The sequence below is a fragment of the Physeter macrocephalus genome, chromosome 9 (assembly GCF_002837175.3).
Source record: "Physeter macrocephalus isolate SW-GA chromosome 9, ASM283717v5, whole genome shotgun sequence".
Lineage (NCBI taxonomy): Eukaryota > Metazoa > Chordata > Mammalia > Artiodactyla > Physeteridae > Physeter > Physeter macrocephalus.
In genome coordinates, this window is record NC_041222.1 from 80,448,591 (window position 1) to 80,470,939 (window position 22,349).

Genomic DNA, 22,349 nt, shown 5'->3' on the forward strand with positions numbered 1-22,349 from the left:
GGGAAGCCCTAACACTCAATTTTAAGTTATGGCCTGGCCTGGGCTACACCGCAACCTCATCCTCATATCAGTGAAGTCTGCTCTGTGCAGCGGCTTTGTGTTGGGGGCTGCTTTAGGGAAATCAAGAGTTGGTAGCTAGCAGGGGAAGGGGGTGAGCACAGAAACTGAGAGTGGAGTTTAGAAGCAGGGACGAACAAGAGCTGACTGCACCAGGGCCCAATCCAAAGGACTCCTGATTATCTGGAGTATGGGCTTATAGGCGTCCCATATGGAGCAGCCCTGGGTCATGAGGATACCCAGGCCTCAGGCTTCTGAGCTATAGGGCTTTAAAGGAAAGAAAGAACCCTAGAACTTTCTTTCAGAGGGAGTGTCAAGGTTATTGCTTAAAGAAGCATCCACCCAGAAGAAAGAGTCCCAAAAGCTGGCATGCTGCTTTACTTCATGGTGGTAGTACTGTAAGCACATCACTGGAGAAAAGCAGACCTGGAAGGCTCGCTGTTGAGTGCAGCGCTCACAGAGCCCCCCAGATCCAGTCACTGGAAACTCACCTGCAGGGAGAACGCCCGCAGAGCAGGAATGGGGATCAACGCAGCCATAAAGAAGGCTGTGACGTTGCTGATGGATGTGAGGGCCACGCTGGCTCCCGTGCGCTTGAGACACTCCCCGGTCCTGTCCTAAGGATGAGAAACCACAGTGCTGAGAGCCGCACAAGGCGGAGTCCCCTCAGACCACAGACTGTGTGAACAATTCAAATACGTGGCAAAATAAGACAACTGGTAGTTTACAATGCTGACGTGAGGGGATAAGAAAGGGATATCTCTGCCTTTCCCTCTAACACCGACACTGAAATTCAAGTTTTCAGTGCTATCTATACAGTCATGTGTTGTTCATGGTGATTACTACCCAAAGCACAAAGCTGCAAGATAATGATTTAAGTAAATTTTTAATATGATTAAAAAGGGGCAAGGAGAAATGAGAACAAAGAAACCAAAAAACCCAAAGAAACAAATGTGCACTTTGGAACAAGTGTCCTGAGATGCTTTCAACTTACTTTACTTATTTAGAGTCAGTAACGTGTCATCTGACTTGGGACTGAAATATTTACTGGGCCAGATTGAGAAAAGTGAAAGGACAAACACTCAGGAACAGAGAGGGGCTTCTGCTGTCCTCAAAGGTTTCTTCTTTTGTTTCTATTACCTCAAAAGGGATTCTTTTATTCTGTCCTGTTTCACTAAACGCATGCGCCAGAAGGAACACATCATCCACACCAACGCCAAGAGCAAGAAATGGCAAAACCTGTAGTGAAAACACAGCACAGTGACATCAGACACGTGAGGTCCAATTCTGAGAATTCTACAAAGCTATTTAAAACACTGCCACCAGCACCCCAAGTAGCTTACCCAAAGGATGGCTTACATGAACTCATGTGAAGAACTTAGTTTTATCTGAGAGTTAGACCCCAAAGTCTAGCAGTTGTGGTTCACAGTAGATCTCGTCCATTACTATTTCTAAGCTCCACATACAATAATTTTTTTAAGTTAATAAATGAGAAGGAATTATACTCCAATGAAGATGTTAAAAAAAAAAAAGTGAGAAGGAATCTAACTCATTTAAAGCAGTGGTTCTCAGAGCGTGATGCCTAGACCAGCAGTGTTAGGAGCTGGCTAGAAATACAAATTCTCCACCCTCACCCCAGATGGACTGCATTAGAAACTCTGGGGATGGGGCCCAGCAAACAGTTTTCACAAGCCCGCCAGGTGACGCTAATGCACACTCAAGGTTAAGAACCACTGCTCGAATAAATGATCTAAATTCCACTGAAAAATGAAGCATCTCTAACTAATCAACAAGCCCATTCAGACCTGCCACTGTCAAGTGGTCCATTGAGACACAGCACCCCCCTGAGAAATGGGGCATCTTAGTGGAAAAGGCTGGAGGACCCTTTAGGTGACACGGACACACTGGAGGCCAACTGGGCAAGCCCGGAGAGGGGTGTTTGTCAATGAACAACAGACGGATGGCTCCTTTAGTACCTGAGTTGTTGCAGCATTAAAGGAAATCCCGATCAATGAGCACAGGCCCAATCCTGCAGCCACTGACAGTGCAACCAACAGGACACCAGCCAGCCCCACGGCACCCTGGGACTTGGAGCAGTCCCAGCGCAGCATGGTTAAACAGGCATAGGCAAGCTGCAAGCAGAACAGGTGGGCAGGGTGGTGGGGAGGTGAAGGAAAGACGGGGAATTGGAGGAGGGGGGAGAGAAGGAAGGGGGAGACACAAAACAAAAGCCAAACATTAGAATGTGTGAAGATTCTAATGTTTTCCCCCACCCATCACCCCAAATCAAAAGGTAGCACTTATTAAATCCAACAACAAGAAAAATTTACATTACAGACGTCCTACGAAATGATACAAGTCAAAGATGGGCAAACTGCAAATGGTAATAAATGCTTTACACGACCACTTTTTAAACCGTTACGAAGCCGAGCTCTCTCTGTCTTGGATGCACGTGTGTGTTAAGAGCAGTTAAAAAGCAGGGGCAGTCATGGAAAGGTAAAAACTAAAAAACAAAACAAAAACGCCCCCCGGGAGAACTGAATTGGTTGTTACCATCAGTAAATAGCCACTGGCCACTCGGATGACGCTGACATCAGAGAAGGACTTGAGGATGTCGTCCAGGGTTGTCGTGGTAAAGGAAAGCACCTTCTGAGTGGAGTTCTGAGCGACGCTTTGATGAACTACCTGCGGTCACAACACAAGGATAAATTCCCAGATGGGAATAAAGCTACAATGAGCTTCAAGAGCACAGACCTCAGGTGACACGTCCCCTTTACCCAACCCCCACTTTTTTCTGATGCCTTGAAAAGAGCTCTACATGATTGGGGTTTGAACTTGGACTAACGTTGAAGGACCTGAGCCTGGCACAATGAACACTACTGCTAATCAAGCGAGAATGTGGTGCTGTGGTGAGCCGGTGAGCCTGTGTAATTGAAGTTTACTCCGACAGCCTTATTTATGCTATGTCTAAGACTACTATTCTCCTCTCCATAACTCTACAACTGATTTGCGGGCCCATCAGTTCCCCCCTAATCCAAAACAACTCATTCTTATGGGCACTCCTCCCCCTCTTCATTCGCTGGCCACTTTTAAAAGGTCACATGCAGCTCAGTAGAGGTCACTGCTTGGGAAACAAAGGCCAGCTCCTGTCACATGACCTAACCAAGGGGACTGCAGCTGTGAACAGATTCTATGCCTTGCTAATGTTTTCCAGACACCTTTTCTTGCTAACCAAGTGTTTTTTTTTTTAAACACTGTTATGCCTTAGAGCTCTGGGGTTCACAATTGGTTACTCAAAATGTTTCAGGGCATCACAATTAGAATTAGCATCACCCAGATAGTAAGATTTTCAATATAAAGAAAAGGAAAAAGTTTTCATCCCACCAAGTTCCCAGAATTACAATCAGTTTTGAAAATAAATTCTAATGAAAACAATGCTTTAAAACGTTAAAATGAAGTATTTACTAACTAAGGGGTTTGTACTCAGATTCAAAGGGCGTCAGAACGCCACCCATTTACCTCCACATACGTCCTCTGCCAAGCCTCCAGGATGGCTGCTGCCTTGTCCTCGTTCCAGTTGATGTGCGAGACATACTCATAACCCTTGAAGTGTTCGTACATTTGCTTGGGAGTCATTAACTGAAACATGGTCTGCAAGGCGTGGGCACTGTGATGGGGTGGAAAAGGCACAACATCAGCATCCCCAGGAAGCAGCTCTCACTGTGCAAAATCCCCACCGAGCAACCCCCGACTCACTTGCAGCCAATTCTGTCCTACATGAGCACATGTTTCCATTAAAATGGGACCTGGATGGTTATTTTATTTAATAGATTGATGTACCATATTAAAGGTGTAACCTTACAAACCTTTTACAGATACACCCCCAAATTAAATTAATAGGCAATTTCCTTTCTCAGTTTCTAGTCAACGAAACAGGAAGGGTAGTGGAGTAGATAGCCTGATCAGATATGCTGGGCTCAGCGCTGCACGCTTGCTTGTGCAGAAATCCCAGACGACAGCTCTCCCGAGGGAGAAATCTCAGACGGAGCGCCTGACACTTGACGGAGCGGAGTCCACAAGTGCACAGAGGATAATTCTTATTTAGCCGTCAGTCGTTGGTCTTTCCCTTTAACAGTCTGTGACGGAGTTCAGCTCATATCACTTAACTCCACATGGTATGACCAATTCCTCTTGCCTACTTTATAGTTGCCCCGATTTTCTACATAATGGGTAGATCTTCTAAAATCCTGCAATCACTAACTACAGTCTCGATGAAAATGATAAATCTTCCCTTGAAAAATTCCCCATAAGGTGCTTTTTCGAGCTGGTCTAGTCCACTCATATTTCCTAATATTCGATTATACCAGACAGCTAGCTGGGATAACAGTTAAGTATTAATACAAATACACTTGCAGACGTCAGAAGGGAAGTGGTTTCTGAGGAAAGGACAAAAAATAGATGGCTTGGATTTTCCTCCGTGTGTTGGATTACCTGACAAGCTTTCCAGTGCTGTTCTTGACTGTGCCACCCACAATCAGTTCCTCCTGCCAGTGCATATACTTTCTGGATAATCCATGACACCCACCATTCAAAACAAGGGCCATATCAAGAGGCTAAAAATAAAAAGACAGCCTCATAATTACAGGAATTAGTAGGCAGGTCACATGCCTTGTTAAAATCCAGTGCATTAAGGGCTTGTTTGTTTCAGTGAGAACATTAATAACAAGGCTAATGAGAGGCGTATGGCAAATCTTACAGCAAAATTTAGCTCTTTAAACAAACTTAGCTCCACAGACCAAAAAAGTCATTGAGAATGAAATCTTAAAAATAAAAATAATAGAACTAAAAATGGGGGCAAATATCAAGTTTTTCTCCCTTCCCCTCCCGAGGAGCAACCAATGGCTGTACTTACTTTGGTTGCATTTTTGTTGGGGGCTGTGGCAGGGCAGTCTGGATCAGCCGGATTGAGGCAGGGCCGGTCCATGTAACCATGACCAACTTCAGCCTTATTCAGCATTTCCTCCCAGCTGTCCACTTGATAGTTTATTTTCTTTAACTCTTCTAGGAATTCCAAAGGGTCAAAGTTTGTCCACTGCAAAGGAGGCTTACCTCTGTGAAAGAAATTAGGAGGCAAGACAATGAAAAAGAGGCTTCCAAGCCCTTAGTAAAATAACAAGACTGAATCTACTATATCTGGATTGTATGATGCTTTTTGGGGAAACAACTGTAATTCTGGGACCTTGGCACAAAAACCAAATGCTCCTTTCCAGTATACCTATATGCAAACCTAAGTCAGGAAAATAATTCATGAATGAACATGGCAAACAGAGAGCTTATAAATTAACAAAGGTACCAAAGAATCTTAACTTGCTGATATAGTATATTTAATACCCAAAACCAAAATTAGCCAAATGGGTGCTTCTAAGCATAAGACTGAGACCCAGAATTAAGGGGTGGGGGGGGGGGGCGCAGAGGAAATCACAATGTCAAATTAGCACTTGCCAGCCTAATAAATGCTTTGTAAATGTCATCAATCAAAATATTTGATCTCCATTACCTTTAATAATCCCATACTTATGAGCTCTCTCTGACAGCCTGGCAGTCAACCCCACAAGCCCCCTGCTGCCTCTGCCATCACCGCCATCAAGGCCACTTCCCCACACACTCACTTTTGAATTTGTGCTGCTGACAGACCAGAAAGGCTTTTGGCTGCCTGTTATGTGGTTCAAACCACACTGTAGCTGCTTAACCAGGCTGAAGTCATTATTCAGAATCTCCCAACCAGAAAACACAAAACCCCTTATTTCCCACCTAAAACTGTACACTGAAGGTCAGGGTATGGCCACTGCAAATTGCTTTTGCAGATATGTGCAAGCTAGGAGAGAAACAATAACCCAAGCACTAACTCTTGCATAATTAACCGAAAACGTCTACACTGATTAACAATTATTTCTTAAATGATGCAGTGTACATAATATTCAACTGCTAAACTGTGAAGCATCCCCTACCATGACCTTCAAAGATAGTGGATTTCCCTCTTAAATGCCATTAATGTGATCCAAAGAAAGGTTAGCATTTCACTTAACAGGAGGATCTTGAACTTCAACATGTACCCACTAATAAATTCTCTCCTTAAAAAACAAGCTAAACCTACATTAAGTGCTCAGTCTACAAAACGGCAAATATTTTAAAGAGTTAAAAATCACACATACTCTGAAATAATTTGCATTTTATTTGCATATAAATAGGCTGGTAAAAGTGAATGAAATTTAATGATGCCTACAGAACTTTTTTTGAAAAGAGGAGAAACATTCTGCCGAAGTGCCCTCTCCCCCAACTATTCACTCAAAACATGCACATGGAATTTCAATGTTTTTATTTCTTGTTCAAAACTGAAATAGAATAAACAATGATAAGGTAACATCAGAAACATTCTAGAGTTTAGAAATCACAGACATCAGAAAACAAGATCACACACTTACAGTAGGTATGCTGTCCCAGACTGTAACTTTGCCCCTTCCCAGAAGCAGTCCAAAGGTGTAATAATTAAACAAGGGTAAAGATATTCTATTATCTGTCAAAGTTGAAAAAAATAGGCCACGCATTAGGCTAATGTATACAACTGGGCTATTTGAGAATTTTTGAGAATTTTTTGCAAACAAAAAGAAAATATACCTGATCCATGTAACCTGTTTCTGTGATAAGTTCTCCAGATTTATAACACAAATGTTCCAATTTCCATTGCCTATTAAAAAGCAGAGACAAAATTTTCTTATTGTAATAAAGGAAATGTGTGCAAAATCAGAACTACAGAACATACAGAGAGAACTGCAATTTTGATCACTTTTCAGTATCTGTCAAAATGAGCAGAGCTTTGCCAAATAGATTCAACAAGCTTGCTTTAATGAATAGATAATACTCAACTGTAATTAACATGTGGGGTGTTTATGTAAATGAATGCTACCCAAAGTACTTGAAAAGTCTTGTTTTCTTAAGTGTTCTCCCAATAATCTTGTTTACACCATTAATCTGCTTTTCCACATACATTAAACAACTTCAGGGCAGATAATTCAGAGTTGAATTATCACAAATTCAAAATAGGTGGGGACTAAATTAGTAAGGTTTATAATGTATTAACATATATTGAGGTGGGAAAATATTACTTTTTTTTTTTTACTGGTAAATTATGTCCTTATTAACAGAGAGTGTTCAAAATGAACTGTCCTGCTCTTAACCACAAATGCTATAAAGAACATTACCAAGTAGATTGGTTTCCCACTTTACATTCTTCTATTCTTGTCCTACAGAAATTATATCAAATATACTGATCAACAATTACCTATACTATCCATCATCTATTATTATAGCATTTTGTTATTCCCTAGAAGAGTGCTATATAAGCCCAGGCCTTCCCAAGGGTATTAGGGAAATGAGTCTAATTTGAAAAAAGAGAAAATTAGGAAAAGGTGGGGATGGGAACTCCAGGAAAAGAAAAAATATAAAACTCCTTCTAGACTGCTCTGTTTCATTGGTCTCCTTTTTCTCTCTTTTATTAGTCACCCAAAAGAACGTTCTGGACTTCGCCCTCTTCCTTGTGGAACCTTCCCATCCATCCCTCAGTGCCCCGCTGAAATGCCACCTTTTTGCTAAGCTTTCTTTGATCAGTGCTGTTGAAAGTGACCCCTTTCTCTTGAACCCCAGAGCAATGCTGGTCGGCTCTCCTTGACACTGGAGCACCTGTAGGAGGGAATGCCTGTGTTTGGCTTTGTACATGCTTCTCTGTATTGTCTTTCCTCTCCCTAACTTAGGCTGTGGTGGTTTCATTCCAGAACTCTTCCTATGCTTTTACGACATCCACAGCATCGTAAAGCTAAAGGGTAGTATTTGGTAAAGGTGTGTGAATCCACCTTACTCTGCCTACCTGTCCCCAGGAATTCACCACAGTGGCTCAACTCCCTATTTTTTGGTGACACATGCCAACCACTAACATCTGTAATGAATACAAAGTAATGAGAAGTAACTTCTTTTTCTTTCTTATTCTTTGTGAGGTGACTAAAGGCAATTCAAAATGTAACTGTTCCAAAAACAGGTTAAGCAGTGAAACATCTTCAGAACGGTGGACAGCCATCCAAATGGCTGCTTGAAGGACCATACTCATTTGGGTATGGTGCCAAGATACTCACTGAAAATACATTATAAAGTTATGTAGCTCATATGTTACTAAACTTTAGAGACAAATCAAGATTTTAAAAATCATTTCACGAGAGAACTGTTTGAACTAACACTTCCGCTGTATTTCCAGGGCAACTTTATTTGCTAAAACAAAGGCCTCTCCCCACCACCTTACCTGTTATACATATATACATGGACCCGGCTGGCCTGGAGCGCCGAGTCCAGGTGCTGTCGGAGTGCCTCCGTGGTCAGGACATTAGCACCGTCTTCCTTGGGGGTCTGAATCATGAGTTGAGGATTAAACATAGCCTCTTCTCCAATCTTCTGGCGAGTGTAATTTAATTCACGACTTACTCGCCCACCAACTGGTAAACATGTACAGGTTTCAATTAGAACAGCAAAATCCCCACAAATTCACATTCTGTTATCTCACTAACAGGAGCAGGGTACACGATAAATGAACTCTGGTCACGGAAATGTATGGCTGATGTTTAAGGGGTAACATTCACTTTATTATGATTGGCAATGTTAACTCTACCAATAACAAATGTACAAAAAATACTCACTAAACTTATTAACAATGGTCCTGCCTGTCACACACACAAACCTAATGCATGCATGCTTTGTGCACCTTCTAACTAGCACACCATATGTATAAAGGGGGAGGGGGAAGGAAAACTTGAGACACTTTTCCTTGCAGACCAGACCAAATACCCCTGTTACAATTTCTTTCACTTGTATAAACAATGTGCCCCTGCAGCACATTTCAAGATAAATGGCTTCAATTTACACTCTTCTCCTAAATAATCTGGCAAAGGTAACAAGGAAATGTTTCTTCTTGTTGGAAAAAGAAACAAGGAAAGGTGGCAAATGTGTATTTAGCACAAAACTTGCCAGGAGAAGATAAATAATGTGATTTATGTCAGATGAACAAGGGGAAATCCCACTTGAGAAGAACCAAATGTATCAGCCATGGCTGTCTTGGGAGGCCCTGGAACCTGCTCTCTCAGATTCACCTGGTCAGCATCCAGAAAGCACAGGTGCCAGGTTCTGAGTAACCTGGGGGCGGGCTGCCTGTGTTCTGGAAGCTCTCCTGGTGATTCTGAACCCCTGCCCCAGCTTCTCCAGCAGGCAGCCAAAGCTGGGCATGAGAGAAGCCAGCACAACAAAGGATGAGTAATGTTGTTACTAAAAACTGCTTTTCTGTCTTCTTCCTAGGGTTCTAGGCTGTATTTCAATTAGGGTTTTAGAACGCGCCAAGCTCAGGACGCTGCACCGTCTGGGACATATGGAGGGAAAGGAGTTTTACTTCTCAACAGGGCCCTGATGGGAGCTGTGAAATGAAGCTCTGGAGAGGCTGCTTTGATTGCTTTGATTCAACAGGGTGAACGGTAAGGGCTTTGAGGGAAGGCCCGCAGGGACAGCTAACAGAAGAGAATCCTCGAGCACCCTCACCCCTACACACTCCAGTTCCAAAAGGCACTGTAAGCTGAACGTTTACTGAAAAGCAGGCCTTGAGCTCTATCTTTTAGAAAGAACCCTCAGGGATCATCTTAGCTTTCCCACGAGGAGAAATCCTTTTTCTTCAAGTTTAGTATTCAAGGACATAAACATTTGGTTTGAGCAAGTAAATAAGTACTGGGAACAGCGGGTTGTTTAGTTCTCTTGGCATATTTTATAAACAAGGGAGCAAGCTAAAAAGCAAATAATGCCCTCATTAGGAAAACTAGTCCAGATTCGCAGACTGGCAGAGTCATCTGTGCAGGTTCACGCAGATGGCCAAGGCCACCGTGGAACTCTGTGAGGTGAGGTTGAACATACTGTGGTGTGTTGGAGAGAAAAGAGGAGGAGGGAGGGGAGGGGGAGGGAAAAGGAGGTGTAGGAGAAGAGAGAGCGAAATGATCATTGGCTATAAAAACTATTTAGATGCTGCAGAAAACTTTGGCAAATAGCCCAGGGAACTGCTGAGGCCCCTGTAATCAGTTTGAAGTTAAAGACCATAGGAAAAAATAGGAAACAACTTGCAACAGAGCATGAATTTACATAACGCCATAGGCCTTCTCAGGATGCTCCATAAAAGCTGCCTGCAGGCAGGGTCTGGCTCCTTCCGGCAGCAATCACTATGTATTATGTCAACCAATTAGTGAACTGAATTACACTCAATCCACATTCTCTAGAGATAGAAAGGCTGTTTGAGACCCGCCCCCCGCCACCGGCAAAAAAGGCAATTATTAGTCCAGAGGTCACTCCTGAAAAGCTACAGAGTTGCACACCAAGGAGCTCCAAATAGCCTTTTGGAAGAAAAGCTCAACGGCGCCTTTTTTCTGGCTATCAGACATCAATGCCCCGTACCTGCCTCCTTAAGCACTGGCATAGCACATGACTTCTCATGCTGCTTACAAAGCACTGGCATAGCACGTGACTTCTCATGCTGCTTACAAAGTCGTAACGCCAGATGAATTCAGACCGTGAGGTAGAAACAACCACCACTAAAGCAGGACCATAGACCTCTCTGCGGCCCACTGCCCCCCGGCCCTGCCCAGCAGAGCGGCTGCCTACAACTATAGTCAATAAGGTGATGACCCAGGAGAGGAGTGCACACAGAAATAAAAACCAAATGCAAGGCTCATGCTGCTAAGAACTAACTAAACTCCTCTAGACCAATCTCATAATGGTTCGATTAATTTACCTCAGGGGGTTTCAGAAATGATGCAATTTCCTACAAGATATAAAATGTACCTCAGGGATTCCATAATGTCACCTTTTTAGAGTTTTAAAGATGTATATTTAAATAAGCACCTATATTTTAATAAAGGGGTACATTTTTCACATCTCTAAAATTGAAAACCTTTTTGCTCTTCCACCTCTTTACGCTAGTGATAAATATGAGTATTTTGCTAACGTGACAACCAGTTTCAACCAAGACAAGACTATTATCATTGGTAGATTTAGCAACTAGAGCTGACGGACCCTGAATTCTAGTTTCCACAACCAGCTATGCTATATCCTACTTTTGAGTACTGTTAAATTAGATTTACTTTTCCATATTACATAACCATATTTTACTTAACACTTCATCTTTTATCAACAAATATGAATGTTTCTGCAAAACTATTCAGTAACTTTTTAAGTTTAGTCGATATCCACTTTCTTTGATAAATAGTTGTAACATGACTCATTCAGCCAGCAAGCATTTGTGGGGTTCATGCTATGTGCTGTGTATTGGGGTGCGTGGTAGTTAAGACAGCTCCAAGAGGCTCACTGGCCAGTGAAGCAAACAGGCAGTACACAAGCAATCCAGTGTGGTAGTTTCATGGCATGACAAGTGCTATGGAGGAAATCAAGGTGGCGATGCCATGTGAGTTACTGGGTGGTGGGGCAGGGGAAAGGCCACTTCAAATGGAGTTGCCAGGGAAGACCTACAAGGAAGAGATACTTATGTTGACTCTGAAGACCTGGGGAAACAGCATTCTGGCCAGAGGAACTAGCAACCACAAAGTCCTCAGGTTTGGCTTGCCACAGGGAGAGAAAGAAGGCAAGAGTGGCTGGAGCTTGGTGAGACCATAATCATGTCACTCACTTGGTTGCAGTGGTAGACTTAGCTCCTTCTCAGGTGTACCTGTGTCATAAACTGCACAGCATTCATATGGTCCTACTTCAGTATTCACCCAAGTCACTCTAGAACAAGCTACCAGGAACAGAAATCCTTTTGGACAGGGCAATTTTACAGATTCACTGACTTTTGCGACTCTAGCCAATGCCTATCCTATATCACAGCTGAGTGACGGCCCTGAGCTGTTCCTTATCTTGCTGTCTTCCTTACCATGCAGGAGTGTGAAGCTATGGTCTCAGGAAGCCCTTTCAAGTACTGAAATTACAGGTGTGGTTTGGGGGAAATGGTTTGCTCCCTTCTCTTTACCATTTTCAAGGTCAAAGTCCTTTTTTAATTTAAAAATAATCTCATATTTATGAAATACTGCATAGTCATTTTTGACTACTGAGCGGAATGACCTGTAAGATCCAGCATTTGTAATATAGATGTAGGTATACAGCCAGGGGAACAGTGGTTATTACTGTGCAGTGGTTTATGAATAATATTTACCCACTTTACTTTGGGGGGCTTATCTCTATTTCTTAATCCTTCTGCAGTAAACACGTATAATTAAAGACTCCCATGTGACAAAAAGAGAAAAATACGAAAGCTACCTGACAGGCATCTGAATTAAAAACAAACTCAATGCAAAAATATTATGCATCTCTATCATATTCTGAAGTCCTCTGATATTTTTTTCCTTCTTCCAAACTGAACAACCGTAACAACAAAATAACAACCAAGCTTTATGAACAACACTCAGGAAAACTGTTACTTAGGATCCCGGACACAAAATAAACGTTTGTATGTGTGTGGTGCTTTCCACTTGCAAAGCCCTTCACACACTCATCGTTTACTTATTTTTAAACATTTTGCTTACTACTACTCCCCAGTCAAGTCGGGGCAAGGTGGAATGGACAGACAATGGGAACAGATATCAGAAGACCTGGGTTCTGAGTCCCAGTCTTGCCACCCGAGGCACTGAAATTTGGGATACAGTTGAGTCTCAGTAACCTTCTCTGTAAAGTGGAATAAAAATGATACTACTGGGGCTTCCCTGGTGGCGCAGTGGTTGACAGTCCGCCTGCTGATGCAGGGAACACGGGTTCGAGCCCTGGTCCAGGAAGATCCCACATGCCGCGGGGCAACTAGGCCCGTGAGCCACAACTACTGAGCCTGTGCGTCTGGAGCCTGTGCTCCGCAACAAGAGAGCCCGCGATAGTGAGAGGCCCGCGCACTGCGATGAAGAGTGGTCCCCGCTTGCCGCAACTAGAGAAAGCCCTCGCACAGAAACGAAGACCCAACACAGCCAAAAATATAAATGAATGAATGAATGAATGATACTACTAACCTCATAGGATGGTGTGAGCACTGACAATTACATGAAACTTCCCAAACCCTTAACCAGGAGCTGAGCAGGCATCCATTCATTTATTTGTTTATTGCAGGGCATGTATCATCACCCTTATTTTACAGAGCAGGAAACAGAGCTGCAGAGTTTGGGTGACTTGCCCAAGGTTACCAGTTGATACGAGGTGGAATCAGCCTTTAACTCTGAGCCCAACTGTCCTGCAAGCCTTAGGGCTTCTGTGCACCAGCTGAGATTATGAGTTCAGGAGCGCCAAATTACACATACCAGACTACCGTAAGCTCACAGGTAAGAGTTTTCAGAATGCACAAAAGTAATGCACAGGACAAATAACTGGTATCTTTATTTAAAGGACAACAATGTTGCCTCTCAGATTTTTCACCACCACTGAAAAGATAGTTTTTTTTTTTCCATAGGGCCCCATGGGCAGTAGTAGACAGGCCCCATTTCCCTCTGGTCCTCAGAGGTGCCTGTCTTAGAGGGGGCAGAGAGATGAGGGCACACAGAGAACAAGCAGCCCTAGCCTCTTTACCTACAAATTCTGCCATTTTGTTTTCCAGAAATCTGAGGCTTAAACCAATTCTTTGAAAGAGGCAGGGTAAAACGCATCACTTCTGCAAAAAAGTTCTTGATCAAGTTCTGCTGATCCTTTCCTCTGCAAATCAAACCAAGGATAGTTTTCCAAGGTGAAGAGGGGCCAACATAGGTAGGAAACCATTCTGCTCAGGGGTCCATACCCCCAGGCCAATGACATTCCAACCCATGGTAGACACCAGACGGTCCCCATGATGTTCTGCTGGACTGTTCCTCAGCACGGCCTTTCACACAGAGCTTAATAAACATCTGTGGCATTCATGCAAAAAGCTTTTGGCGAAAGCTTATTGTGATTCACATAAAGATGTTCTGAAGGACCAACCAAAGTGTTTTTCACAATAAATTCCAAGTCCTTTCAGGGAGGCACTGTCCGCTGCCCACTCACCTCGGTGCACACTCAGTGTGTCGGATGAATAAATGAATGAACAGCCTCAATACAGAGCCTTGGGAACAGGCAGTCATCTGTATAAGATATTAATTCTCCCCAAAGCCTCAAAAGTCAATCAGTCAAAACAAATGACCCTTTCAGCCTGAAAAGTACCCACTCAGAGTCCAATTAGGAAAATGGGGTCTGTGTATATGCAAGTGGGGCATTTGCATTTGATTAATCCCATGAATTATCTAACAGCCTCTAGACAGATTTTCCCCCCCTTTAGTTGCTTCAGGTCCTTCTTTCAATCTTGTGATTAGTTATTGTGAGCATGAAAAAGTGCAAATCTCTAAAAGGGTGTAACTGTAAAATTATTAGCACCAGCTCATTTTCTAAACTAAAAAAAATGAAGATTCAGTAATTTGGGCAATTGGCTGAGAACTCCTGGGCTGTGAGTTTTAGTCACTCTTCCACCCATCTCTTTTATTCATGACTAGCCAACTGCTGCTTAAGCTTCTGGGCTGTTTTTCTCCTGGTGGGATTGTGCCCTTGGGCGTTGCCATGGGAAAATGCTAGAATCATATAGCCCAAAGAGAATCTGTCTTCATGAAGTGAGCCCAGTGCGATGAAGACAGCAAAAACAAGAGCAGGACAGACACACTGCGACGCCTCCCCAGGGACTGTGAGGGGGGAGGAGGAGGGCCAAGCGCAGTGGCAGTATAGCGGCTCTGAGCATGTGCCTGCTACTAGCCCCCGCACCAGCTGTTTGCGGTACCATCTGTTCCCACCCGGGCTGCTTCCTCTGAACGGCGTTCCCCGAAGCCGCCAGCTCGCCCTGTCGGACACGATCAGGTCAGCCCAGCACTCTGCCCACACTGGACCTGCTGCCTGCCACAGCTCCCCCGACCCGGGATTTCTCACAGGGCCACCAGCTCCCAACATGACACTGCATCCGTCAGGAGGCCCATTCTTCACTGGTCACTTGCTGCTGTGGCAAATCAGGGCTGGGGTCAACCCCACCTATGACAGGCTGAGTGAAGTCAAGCCTGCAGACCCCAGGATGTTGCTGGCTTCCAGCAGAATGTGGCAGCATAGAGCTCAGCTCTATCCCTAACTGCATACTTGCCCAGCTGTGAACTGTCCCAGGTCCTACTGTGATTTCACCCAATTGCTCAAGTGCTACGGGCAAGCAGATGCACACCCCAGTCCTGTCCTTCAGCAGGAGCTGAGCAAGCCCAGGAGGGTCTGACACAGAGCAGCATGCTTACTCAGAGGCAATGCTGGACCAGGAAGCAGAACCCAGGGACCAAAGACAGCATGTTGTCATCAAGTTCTAAGTTCTTAGTGAAGGCCTCCTAATGTCTTCATAAGGACACAAAGCAACTGAACAACAACAACAAAACCGAATGCTTGCAAGGCTGTGGGCTCTCTATCTAGTAGTCAGGCTGTTGCATGACATTAACCCCGGTTCCCTTCTTCCAGCTTCTGTGGGGTGGATATCACCTCTCTGCTCTGAACAGTCTTCTTGCCATGATCCAGCCTGGGCCTCTTTTCACTGGCCTCCCACTTCAGTGACCTGGGGAGTGGGGAGACAATGTGAGTCCCCACCTTCGCATACAGGCTCCCTGGCCCCTGCAGAACTCCATGCTGGCCCGATTTATCTCCCGCACCGACCCTTCCCTCTGCAGCTGTGTGGGGAGATGCATGTCACTGGTCACTTGGGGCCACTTTCATGATTGTGTGGCCATCAGGATTAGCTGGATTAGGGGCTGATGCATAAGGACCCCCTGGTGCTGTGAGGAAGTTTCATCACTAGGTCAGCATGGTGTGAACTATGTTCTGTCACCACCACGACTCCTAGAGTCACCAACCGAAGAAAAGTGGGGGTGGGGGGAGGGTGGCAGAAAAAATGCTTCCAGAGCAAAAATGCATGAACTCCTCATAGCAATAAATTCCCCCATCATGCATTTCGAAGGACACGAATGATTGAAGACTGTCTCCCTTTTAAACAAGAAACCTACAGGATTCTTTTCTTACCCATAAAGAATTTCATGGGTCTGAGAGTGGCGGTAGGTGGAATGGTAAGCATAGCTGCCATAAGACACAAGGGAACTTCTATTCTAGCCCTTTGCTAAAACCAGTCAAGCAGTTTGGGAAGAGAGTCAAACTGTTGGAACCTCATTATGTTCTAGGCGAACTAACACCTCCACAATGGTCAATTCTCATTCTTCTAAAGATGCTTGCGCTAGCTCACCTAAGTGGGATAACCCTGTTTAATTAGAAGGAAAACAATATGGACAGGAGTAGTGGAGGGAATGGGAGGGGGGTAGGGGGAACAAGAGGATGGGGAGAAAACCAGAGGCACAACTCTTAACTCCTTTTAAAAATTCACTAACTGAAAGTTTTCCTCCCAGGAAATCATTTGGCCCATTCACCTACCCAAACCTCCCATCCTGGCCGCCACTCATGTGGACCCTGCATGAAGTAAACACAATTTGTAGAGAAAGTAATGGGATTTCTGCAAGTGTGTGTGAGTGTGTGAGTGAGTGAGTGTGTGTGTGTGTGTGTGTGTGTGTGTGTTTTATAGAATAGTCCCTCTTGCACAGAACCGGGCTGTTCCATCAAAGCCGTATCTGTTATATTTCTGTCCCAAACCTCCCATCCTGGCCGCCACTCATGTGGACCCTGCATGAAGTAAACACAATTTGTAGAGAAAGTAATGGGATTTCTGCAAGTGTGTGTGAGTGTGTGAGTGAGTGAGTGTGTGTGTGTGTGTGTGTGTGTGTGTTTTATAGAATAGTCCCTCTTGCACAGAACCGGGCTGTTCCATCAAAGCCGTATCTGTTATATTTCTGTCTTTCTCTTCTGTTTGGCGTATTCACCAACAAGAGAAAAGGAGGTAAGCTTTGGCGGCCCTGACCTGCAGCTGGAACACAATACTTTCGCACAGCCCTGCCGACCCCTGACATAAATTTTACACCGCAGCTGGCATTTACACACTCAGCATTACCATATGTATAGCTGCTCGGTGCTAATTATGCTAATCACCTGTCTAACTCGCTGCTGCGAAAAATGGTTGTATTTAGCAGTCCAGTGCCTACCAATGCAGCTTACTGTGTGGCTGAAATGTACATTCAGACGGCCCTGAATGGCAAGATTTTTCCACGTTGCTGGCTACATTCAGGCCTCAGAAAAATTTATTCAAGTCAACTGGTTTCGGTCCGCAACAAAAAAGTTACGAGAAAAAAGTGAGTGTGTTCTTGCCCTAACATTCTGGATCTGCTTGCAAGCAAAATGATAAATCAATTGGTGTGGGAAACAAAAAGGGAGAGAGATTTCTTTTGGGAGCCATGTGAAACTGTAGCCTATTTAAAAAAAAAAAAAGAAAAAAAAAAAGGGTCATCCTATTCCCCAAATCTCTAGAAAGAGCAGTTAATAGATATTTAGCCCTAATCCCAATTCTCTCAAATTGCAAGCTTTGTTTGCAATTAAGCAAGGTATTAAACATGTGCGGTTTTTTTCTGGATCATGAGTGACAAAAATGATGGTATCGTTTTTTAATTTATTACAACACTGTATGAACCTCATGGGGAAAAAATCAGGTAAGAGGAAAGAAATAATGTCTTACGTAGTCTGGAAAAATTATTTCGTTACTTTATCTTTTAGAAAGCTTCTACTTAAAAAGACACTGTGATATTTACATCTATTTTGTGAAGTTTTCTGGCCTCTCCACTAGGAGAAGCAAAAGAAATCAAGGGAATAGGGGTGGGGAAGATGGGAGAATTCAAAATAAGAAAAAAAGTGGTTGGGGAGGGAGGGAGGGAGGGAGAGTAAAAAAGTCTACATTTTCCTTAACCTCAAAATTCCTGTTTTTATCATCAATGTTTCTTAAAGCAATTTTCTCAGATCATTCTATAGACTGGATTTCTAAAATCAAGATAATATTATTACAGGTTGTTTTAACAATTCCCCAAGTCCAAACTGAAACCCCATTTCCTCCTAACTCACAAAATACTTCCCTATTAATTTTTAAAAACCCTGAATCTAGTCATCGTAAGGACTGCTTAGTATTTGATTATTTGGGTGTACAGATATGTCTAGGCATTCCAATTTCCATAGCACATAAGACACATTCTACTGAAGGGATGGCCCAAAGTGCTTAGTTACTTTCTCACCTGCAAATGATCATCATTAGATTCTTTATTTAAATTTAGAAACTGGAAGCAAACTGGAAGGCCATTCATTTTGCAGGGTAACTTGGGTTACCCTCCCCACAATGCTACAAAACACCAGAGCAGCTTTGTGGTAAATCTCAGGTTCACACACAGAAGGTGTACCTACCGACCCAGCAGGAAGGGGTTGTGAAAGAAGCTGGCCTCTCCTTGCCTTGCTTCACCCAGCTTTCAATTTAACTCACAGCTGATAAAAAGGGTGATGCTCATAGTAACTTGAAGATGCCGCTATGAAGACAACAGCTTTCTTCCTATCAGCTCACCCCACCATTCTGTTCTACATTTTATAAACTTATCTGACCCAATGAAGCAACATTATCCAAGCCACATCTTGCTCTCTTTGGCATCCCAATTCATGTTGCTTTTCCTTGCCCGTACAAAGTATTAATTCAACTGGGTTTTTGTAGTTTCAAGTCTTGACTCTGCAGCCAAAAAAACAAATGACACGATCACTACTACTGTGCTCAATGCAGAGGGCTTACCCCTCTCATTCCCTCTCAATCTCCTGCTCTTCTTAAACAGAAGATGGACCACCCTGCCTCATGGCACAGAGCAGTGTTTACATTGCAGTACTTGACTGTGTAATACATCTGGCATTTTTGGGCAGGATTCCTGAGCTAGGGGCCAGAAGCCCTTAAGCAATGATTTAAGGGAAAAAAATCATGCATATGTACTTAACAAAGCCCACTTCCAGTTCCTTTTGCTTACTTTCATACTTGTTTCATCAATAACTGAAGGCTATCTTGGTTGATAAATTGGGGAAGTCTACTGTTTTTCATTTATTTTAACTATAATAAATAAAGCTTGTGCTGCGGTACGGAGACTTGCTTCTCACTAGCCTTGCCTTCATAGCCAGTTTTGGGACCCTCAGGCAGTGTGGATTATTTGGGCCAACTCACACCTGGGTTTCTGGATTGGTAATAAGGCCCTGCCTCCACATTATAAACCTCTCCAACAACAAACTTGTCACTCATTAGCAGGTACCTGACTGCCCACCAACAATACAGTTTCCTTAACACATGACAGCTGTTTTTCCAACTATGCTCTAAACCCCCAATACAACAAAATGGTCACAGTCCTGAAGGAACTGAGGACAGGATGCATATTTCTGTACATACAACTCCCCAAAACCTCCACAATGGTCAAGCAGTTTCTCAATGGCAGCATTCTATGATTTGAAAGGCTTATTTCTTCTGTCAAACTTAAAAATATATGTAGAAAAACTGAGATACTGCAGTGTAAAGGCAACAACAATCCTAAATCCAGTTTAAGAGGGGAAAAAAAATCTAAGAAGTATTACCATAAAGCACCTAAATTCAGAGTTTGGAAGCAAAGAGTAATAAAAGTGTTTATACTTTGGTGACCCTGATGATATCTCTGTAGTCAAGGGAGGTTTCCACTGAGGAAATCCCAAGGAGCTTCCTTCCTCCTGGACTGCCAGACACGCCTTCATAAGCAAAGCTGTCTGCTTTCTGGGATGTCAACTGAGATTTCTCATGTGGATGGACCATCTAATACTGTGGCATCCGCCAAAATTTGGATGTGGAAACCTGTCCTCTTCCATCTCGATCTAAGCTCCATGTTCCCTTTGGTTTTGATGTGGGCTTCACCCAGGGAAAGCCTGAAGGTGGAACACCTGGGCTGGAATGTCATGGTGCACGTTTCACTTACCATCTCAGAAATGCTATGGGGCCCAATTCTTCCACATTTCATATGGCACATTAAGCACAGGGACCGAGCCTTGTTTCACAGCCCACATGTCAATGGATTCTAAAGTTACCTCAGAAGCTCATTAAAATGCCATGACTCTTCAATAGGGGAAGCACACCTGCTGCTAAGACCCCATCAAAGAGTATGGTCTTGAAACAAACCCTCCCCAACCTAAGAACCCCAAGGATGCAATTGGCAGCTCTACATCTAGAATCTCCTACAGCTGATTTGAAATAATACATTTACTAATTTCTTCTTGTCAGTTTGTGATTAACCAGATTTACTACCATTTCAGATTTCACACTAGTAACTCCAGAGATCCACTGCGAGGAAATGATTTGGGCAGTTTATGAATAGGTGGGTAGAGGAAAGGGTGGGAGACAGAGGGAGAGATGAGAGGAGGGGAGATGAGCTAAGGGATATAGGTGAGGAAGGAAGGAGAATGGAGAAAAGGTTCTGGGAACAGATGAGCAGCAAAGGAGATAACAGTATTATACTAATAGAATCATACAGGTATGGCAATTATTTAGGGATGTCTCACATAGCAGGAATTCCCTCAACTTTTTTTTTCAAAATAGTGTCAAAACAGTGCTAAGTTAAAATACTGTATTTCTGCAAAGTGGCTTCTATTAAATCTGGTCTCCTTTCAAATAATTTTAAATATTTCCATACTTGCTTTAAAAGCCAAAAAAAATTTTTTTTTAATAAAACATCCCCCTCCTCTCAACCAGTTGAATAGACTACTCCTCAGGGGCTAAATCTGGGCAGATTGCTGGCATGGACAAAGTGTGTGTGAGGGGGGGAGCCATATAAATGGCCCCTTCCACTGCATAATTGTGACCCCCCCAATACGAGAAGGAGGGCAGACAAGTTACAGCTCAGCCCCAGTGGACAGAGCTCCAGGGGTCACAGGGAGGTCAACTTTGAAGGAGAAATCCCAATGAAATATAAACATGGCATTGTGGAAACCAGACAAATCTCCCATAGCTTGTCCAGCCTGCGTTAATCTCGCCATCAGCTGTGGCGCATAATCCAAACAAACCGATCCGGCGGTTCATACATCTGGAAACTGTCATCTTCTGGAGCCTCCAAGCAGCGTTCCGTGTATCTGAAACACCCCATCACCCAACCTGACTTCTAAACTTGTCGGCAGGCAGCAAAGAGATACGATGATTCACAGGGTCAACTACCCTGGGAAGAAGGAATCTGAGGCTATTTGTTATTTTTAAAGCAATTATTGTCGGGCATTAATTTTTTGATCATTTTTCTCCAGATATGAAAAATATGCCACAATTGCTTCCACCTGTATGTATGTGTCCACTATCAAAATCGAATCAATACCTATCTAAAAAACACATTCTTGATTTTAAAAAGTGCCTAGGTGACCAAAGAGCAGAAAGGAGCTTCTGCATTTCATTCTTTTTGTCCCTTGTGAAATGCCCAAAACCCCAAACTGACAGCCCCAGAAAGCAGAAACTGGGTGATAACCTTGGAAAGGGCAGTAAGAGCAGAGCCCATGCACCGCCTGTCTGGCTGACGTGCCTTAGTCCCTCGCTGTCTCTTTGATTCTGCTGCATAAGAGCACCTGGGGAAAAGTAGTGTGTGACAGGAACATCTGGAGAACTAGACCACCAAAGAGCCAATGTGCTACGTGGGCTTTGGAAAGGAACTGTTATTGCAGTATGAACAAAGTCCACTGGTGTCTTTTATTGCTTTTTACAAAGTCACGTTCATGCTAAAAACCTTCAGCGTACTGTGCTTGAAATGCACCGAGGTCTATCTGCAAAATTACCTGAAGGAAAAGGAAAAAAAAGTATTCGAATATAACACTTCTCCTTTCTTCTATGCCTACCCCCACCCACTCTCTCTCAACTTCATGATGTTTTTATTTGCTATGTAATGTAATTCTAAGTATAATCAAAAATTTAAATTATTTGCATGAAAAAAGTTAGTTACCTGGGTCAGTAAATACCGGGATGGGGAGGGAGGATTATCTTGAAAATAAAACTTCTGCATTTATAGCAATGCTTTAGCAGCCACAACTCTGTCATAATAAAAGCCTTCCATCTGCACAGCATGGGGCTTCCAATTGAAATCTATTATCTAAACCAGTGGTTCTCAATTGGGGCAATTTTGCACTGCCCCCACCCCCCCACATTTGACAATGTCTAGAAACATGTTGTCACAGATGGGAGAGTGCTACTGGCATCTAGTGGGTAGAATCCAGGGATGCTACTAAACATCCTACAATGC

General features: G+C 43.4%; 1 protein-coding gene across 1 annotated transcript in view; it reads right to left on the reverse strand.

The window, feature by feature from the left end:
* PTCH1 (patched 1) overlaps positions 1-22,349 on the reverse strand; it is a 59,785-nt gene that overhangs the window by 30,751 nt on the left and 6,685 nt on the right. Inside the window, exons 3-12 of the mRNA XM_007121877.4 lie at positions 8,405-8,594; positions 6,733-6,802; positions 6,540-6,631; positions 4,970-5,168; positions 4,549-4,670; positions 3,577-3,724; positions 2,611-2,742; positions 2,034-2,189; positions 1,198-1,296; positions 549-674 (exon numbers count right to left, since the gene is read on the reverse strand). Coding sequence (XP_007121939.3) covers positions 549-674; positions 1,198-1,296; positions 2,034-2,189; positions 2,611-2,742; positions 3,577-3,724; positions 4,549-4,670; positions 4,970-5,168; positions 6,540-6,631; positions 6,733-6,802; positions 8,405-8,594 — 1,334 coding nt within the window. The remainder of the gene's footprint in view (positions 1-548; positions 675-1,197; positions 1,297-2,033; positions 2,190-2,610; positions 2,743-3,576; positions 3,725-4,548; positions 4,671-4,969; positions 5,169-6,539; positions 6,632-6,732; positions 6,803-8,404; positions 8,595-22,349) is intronic.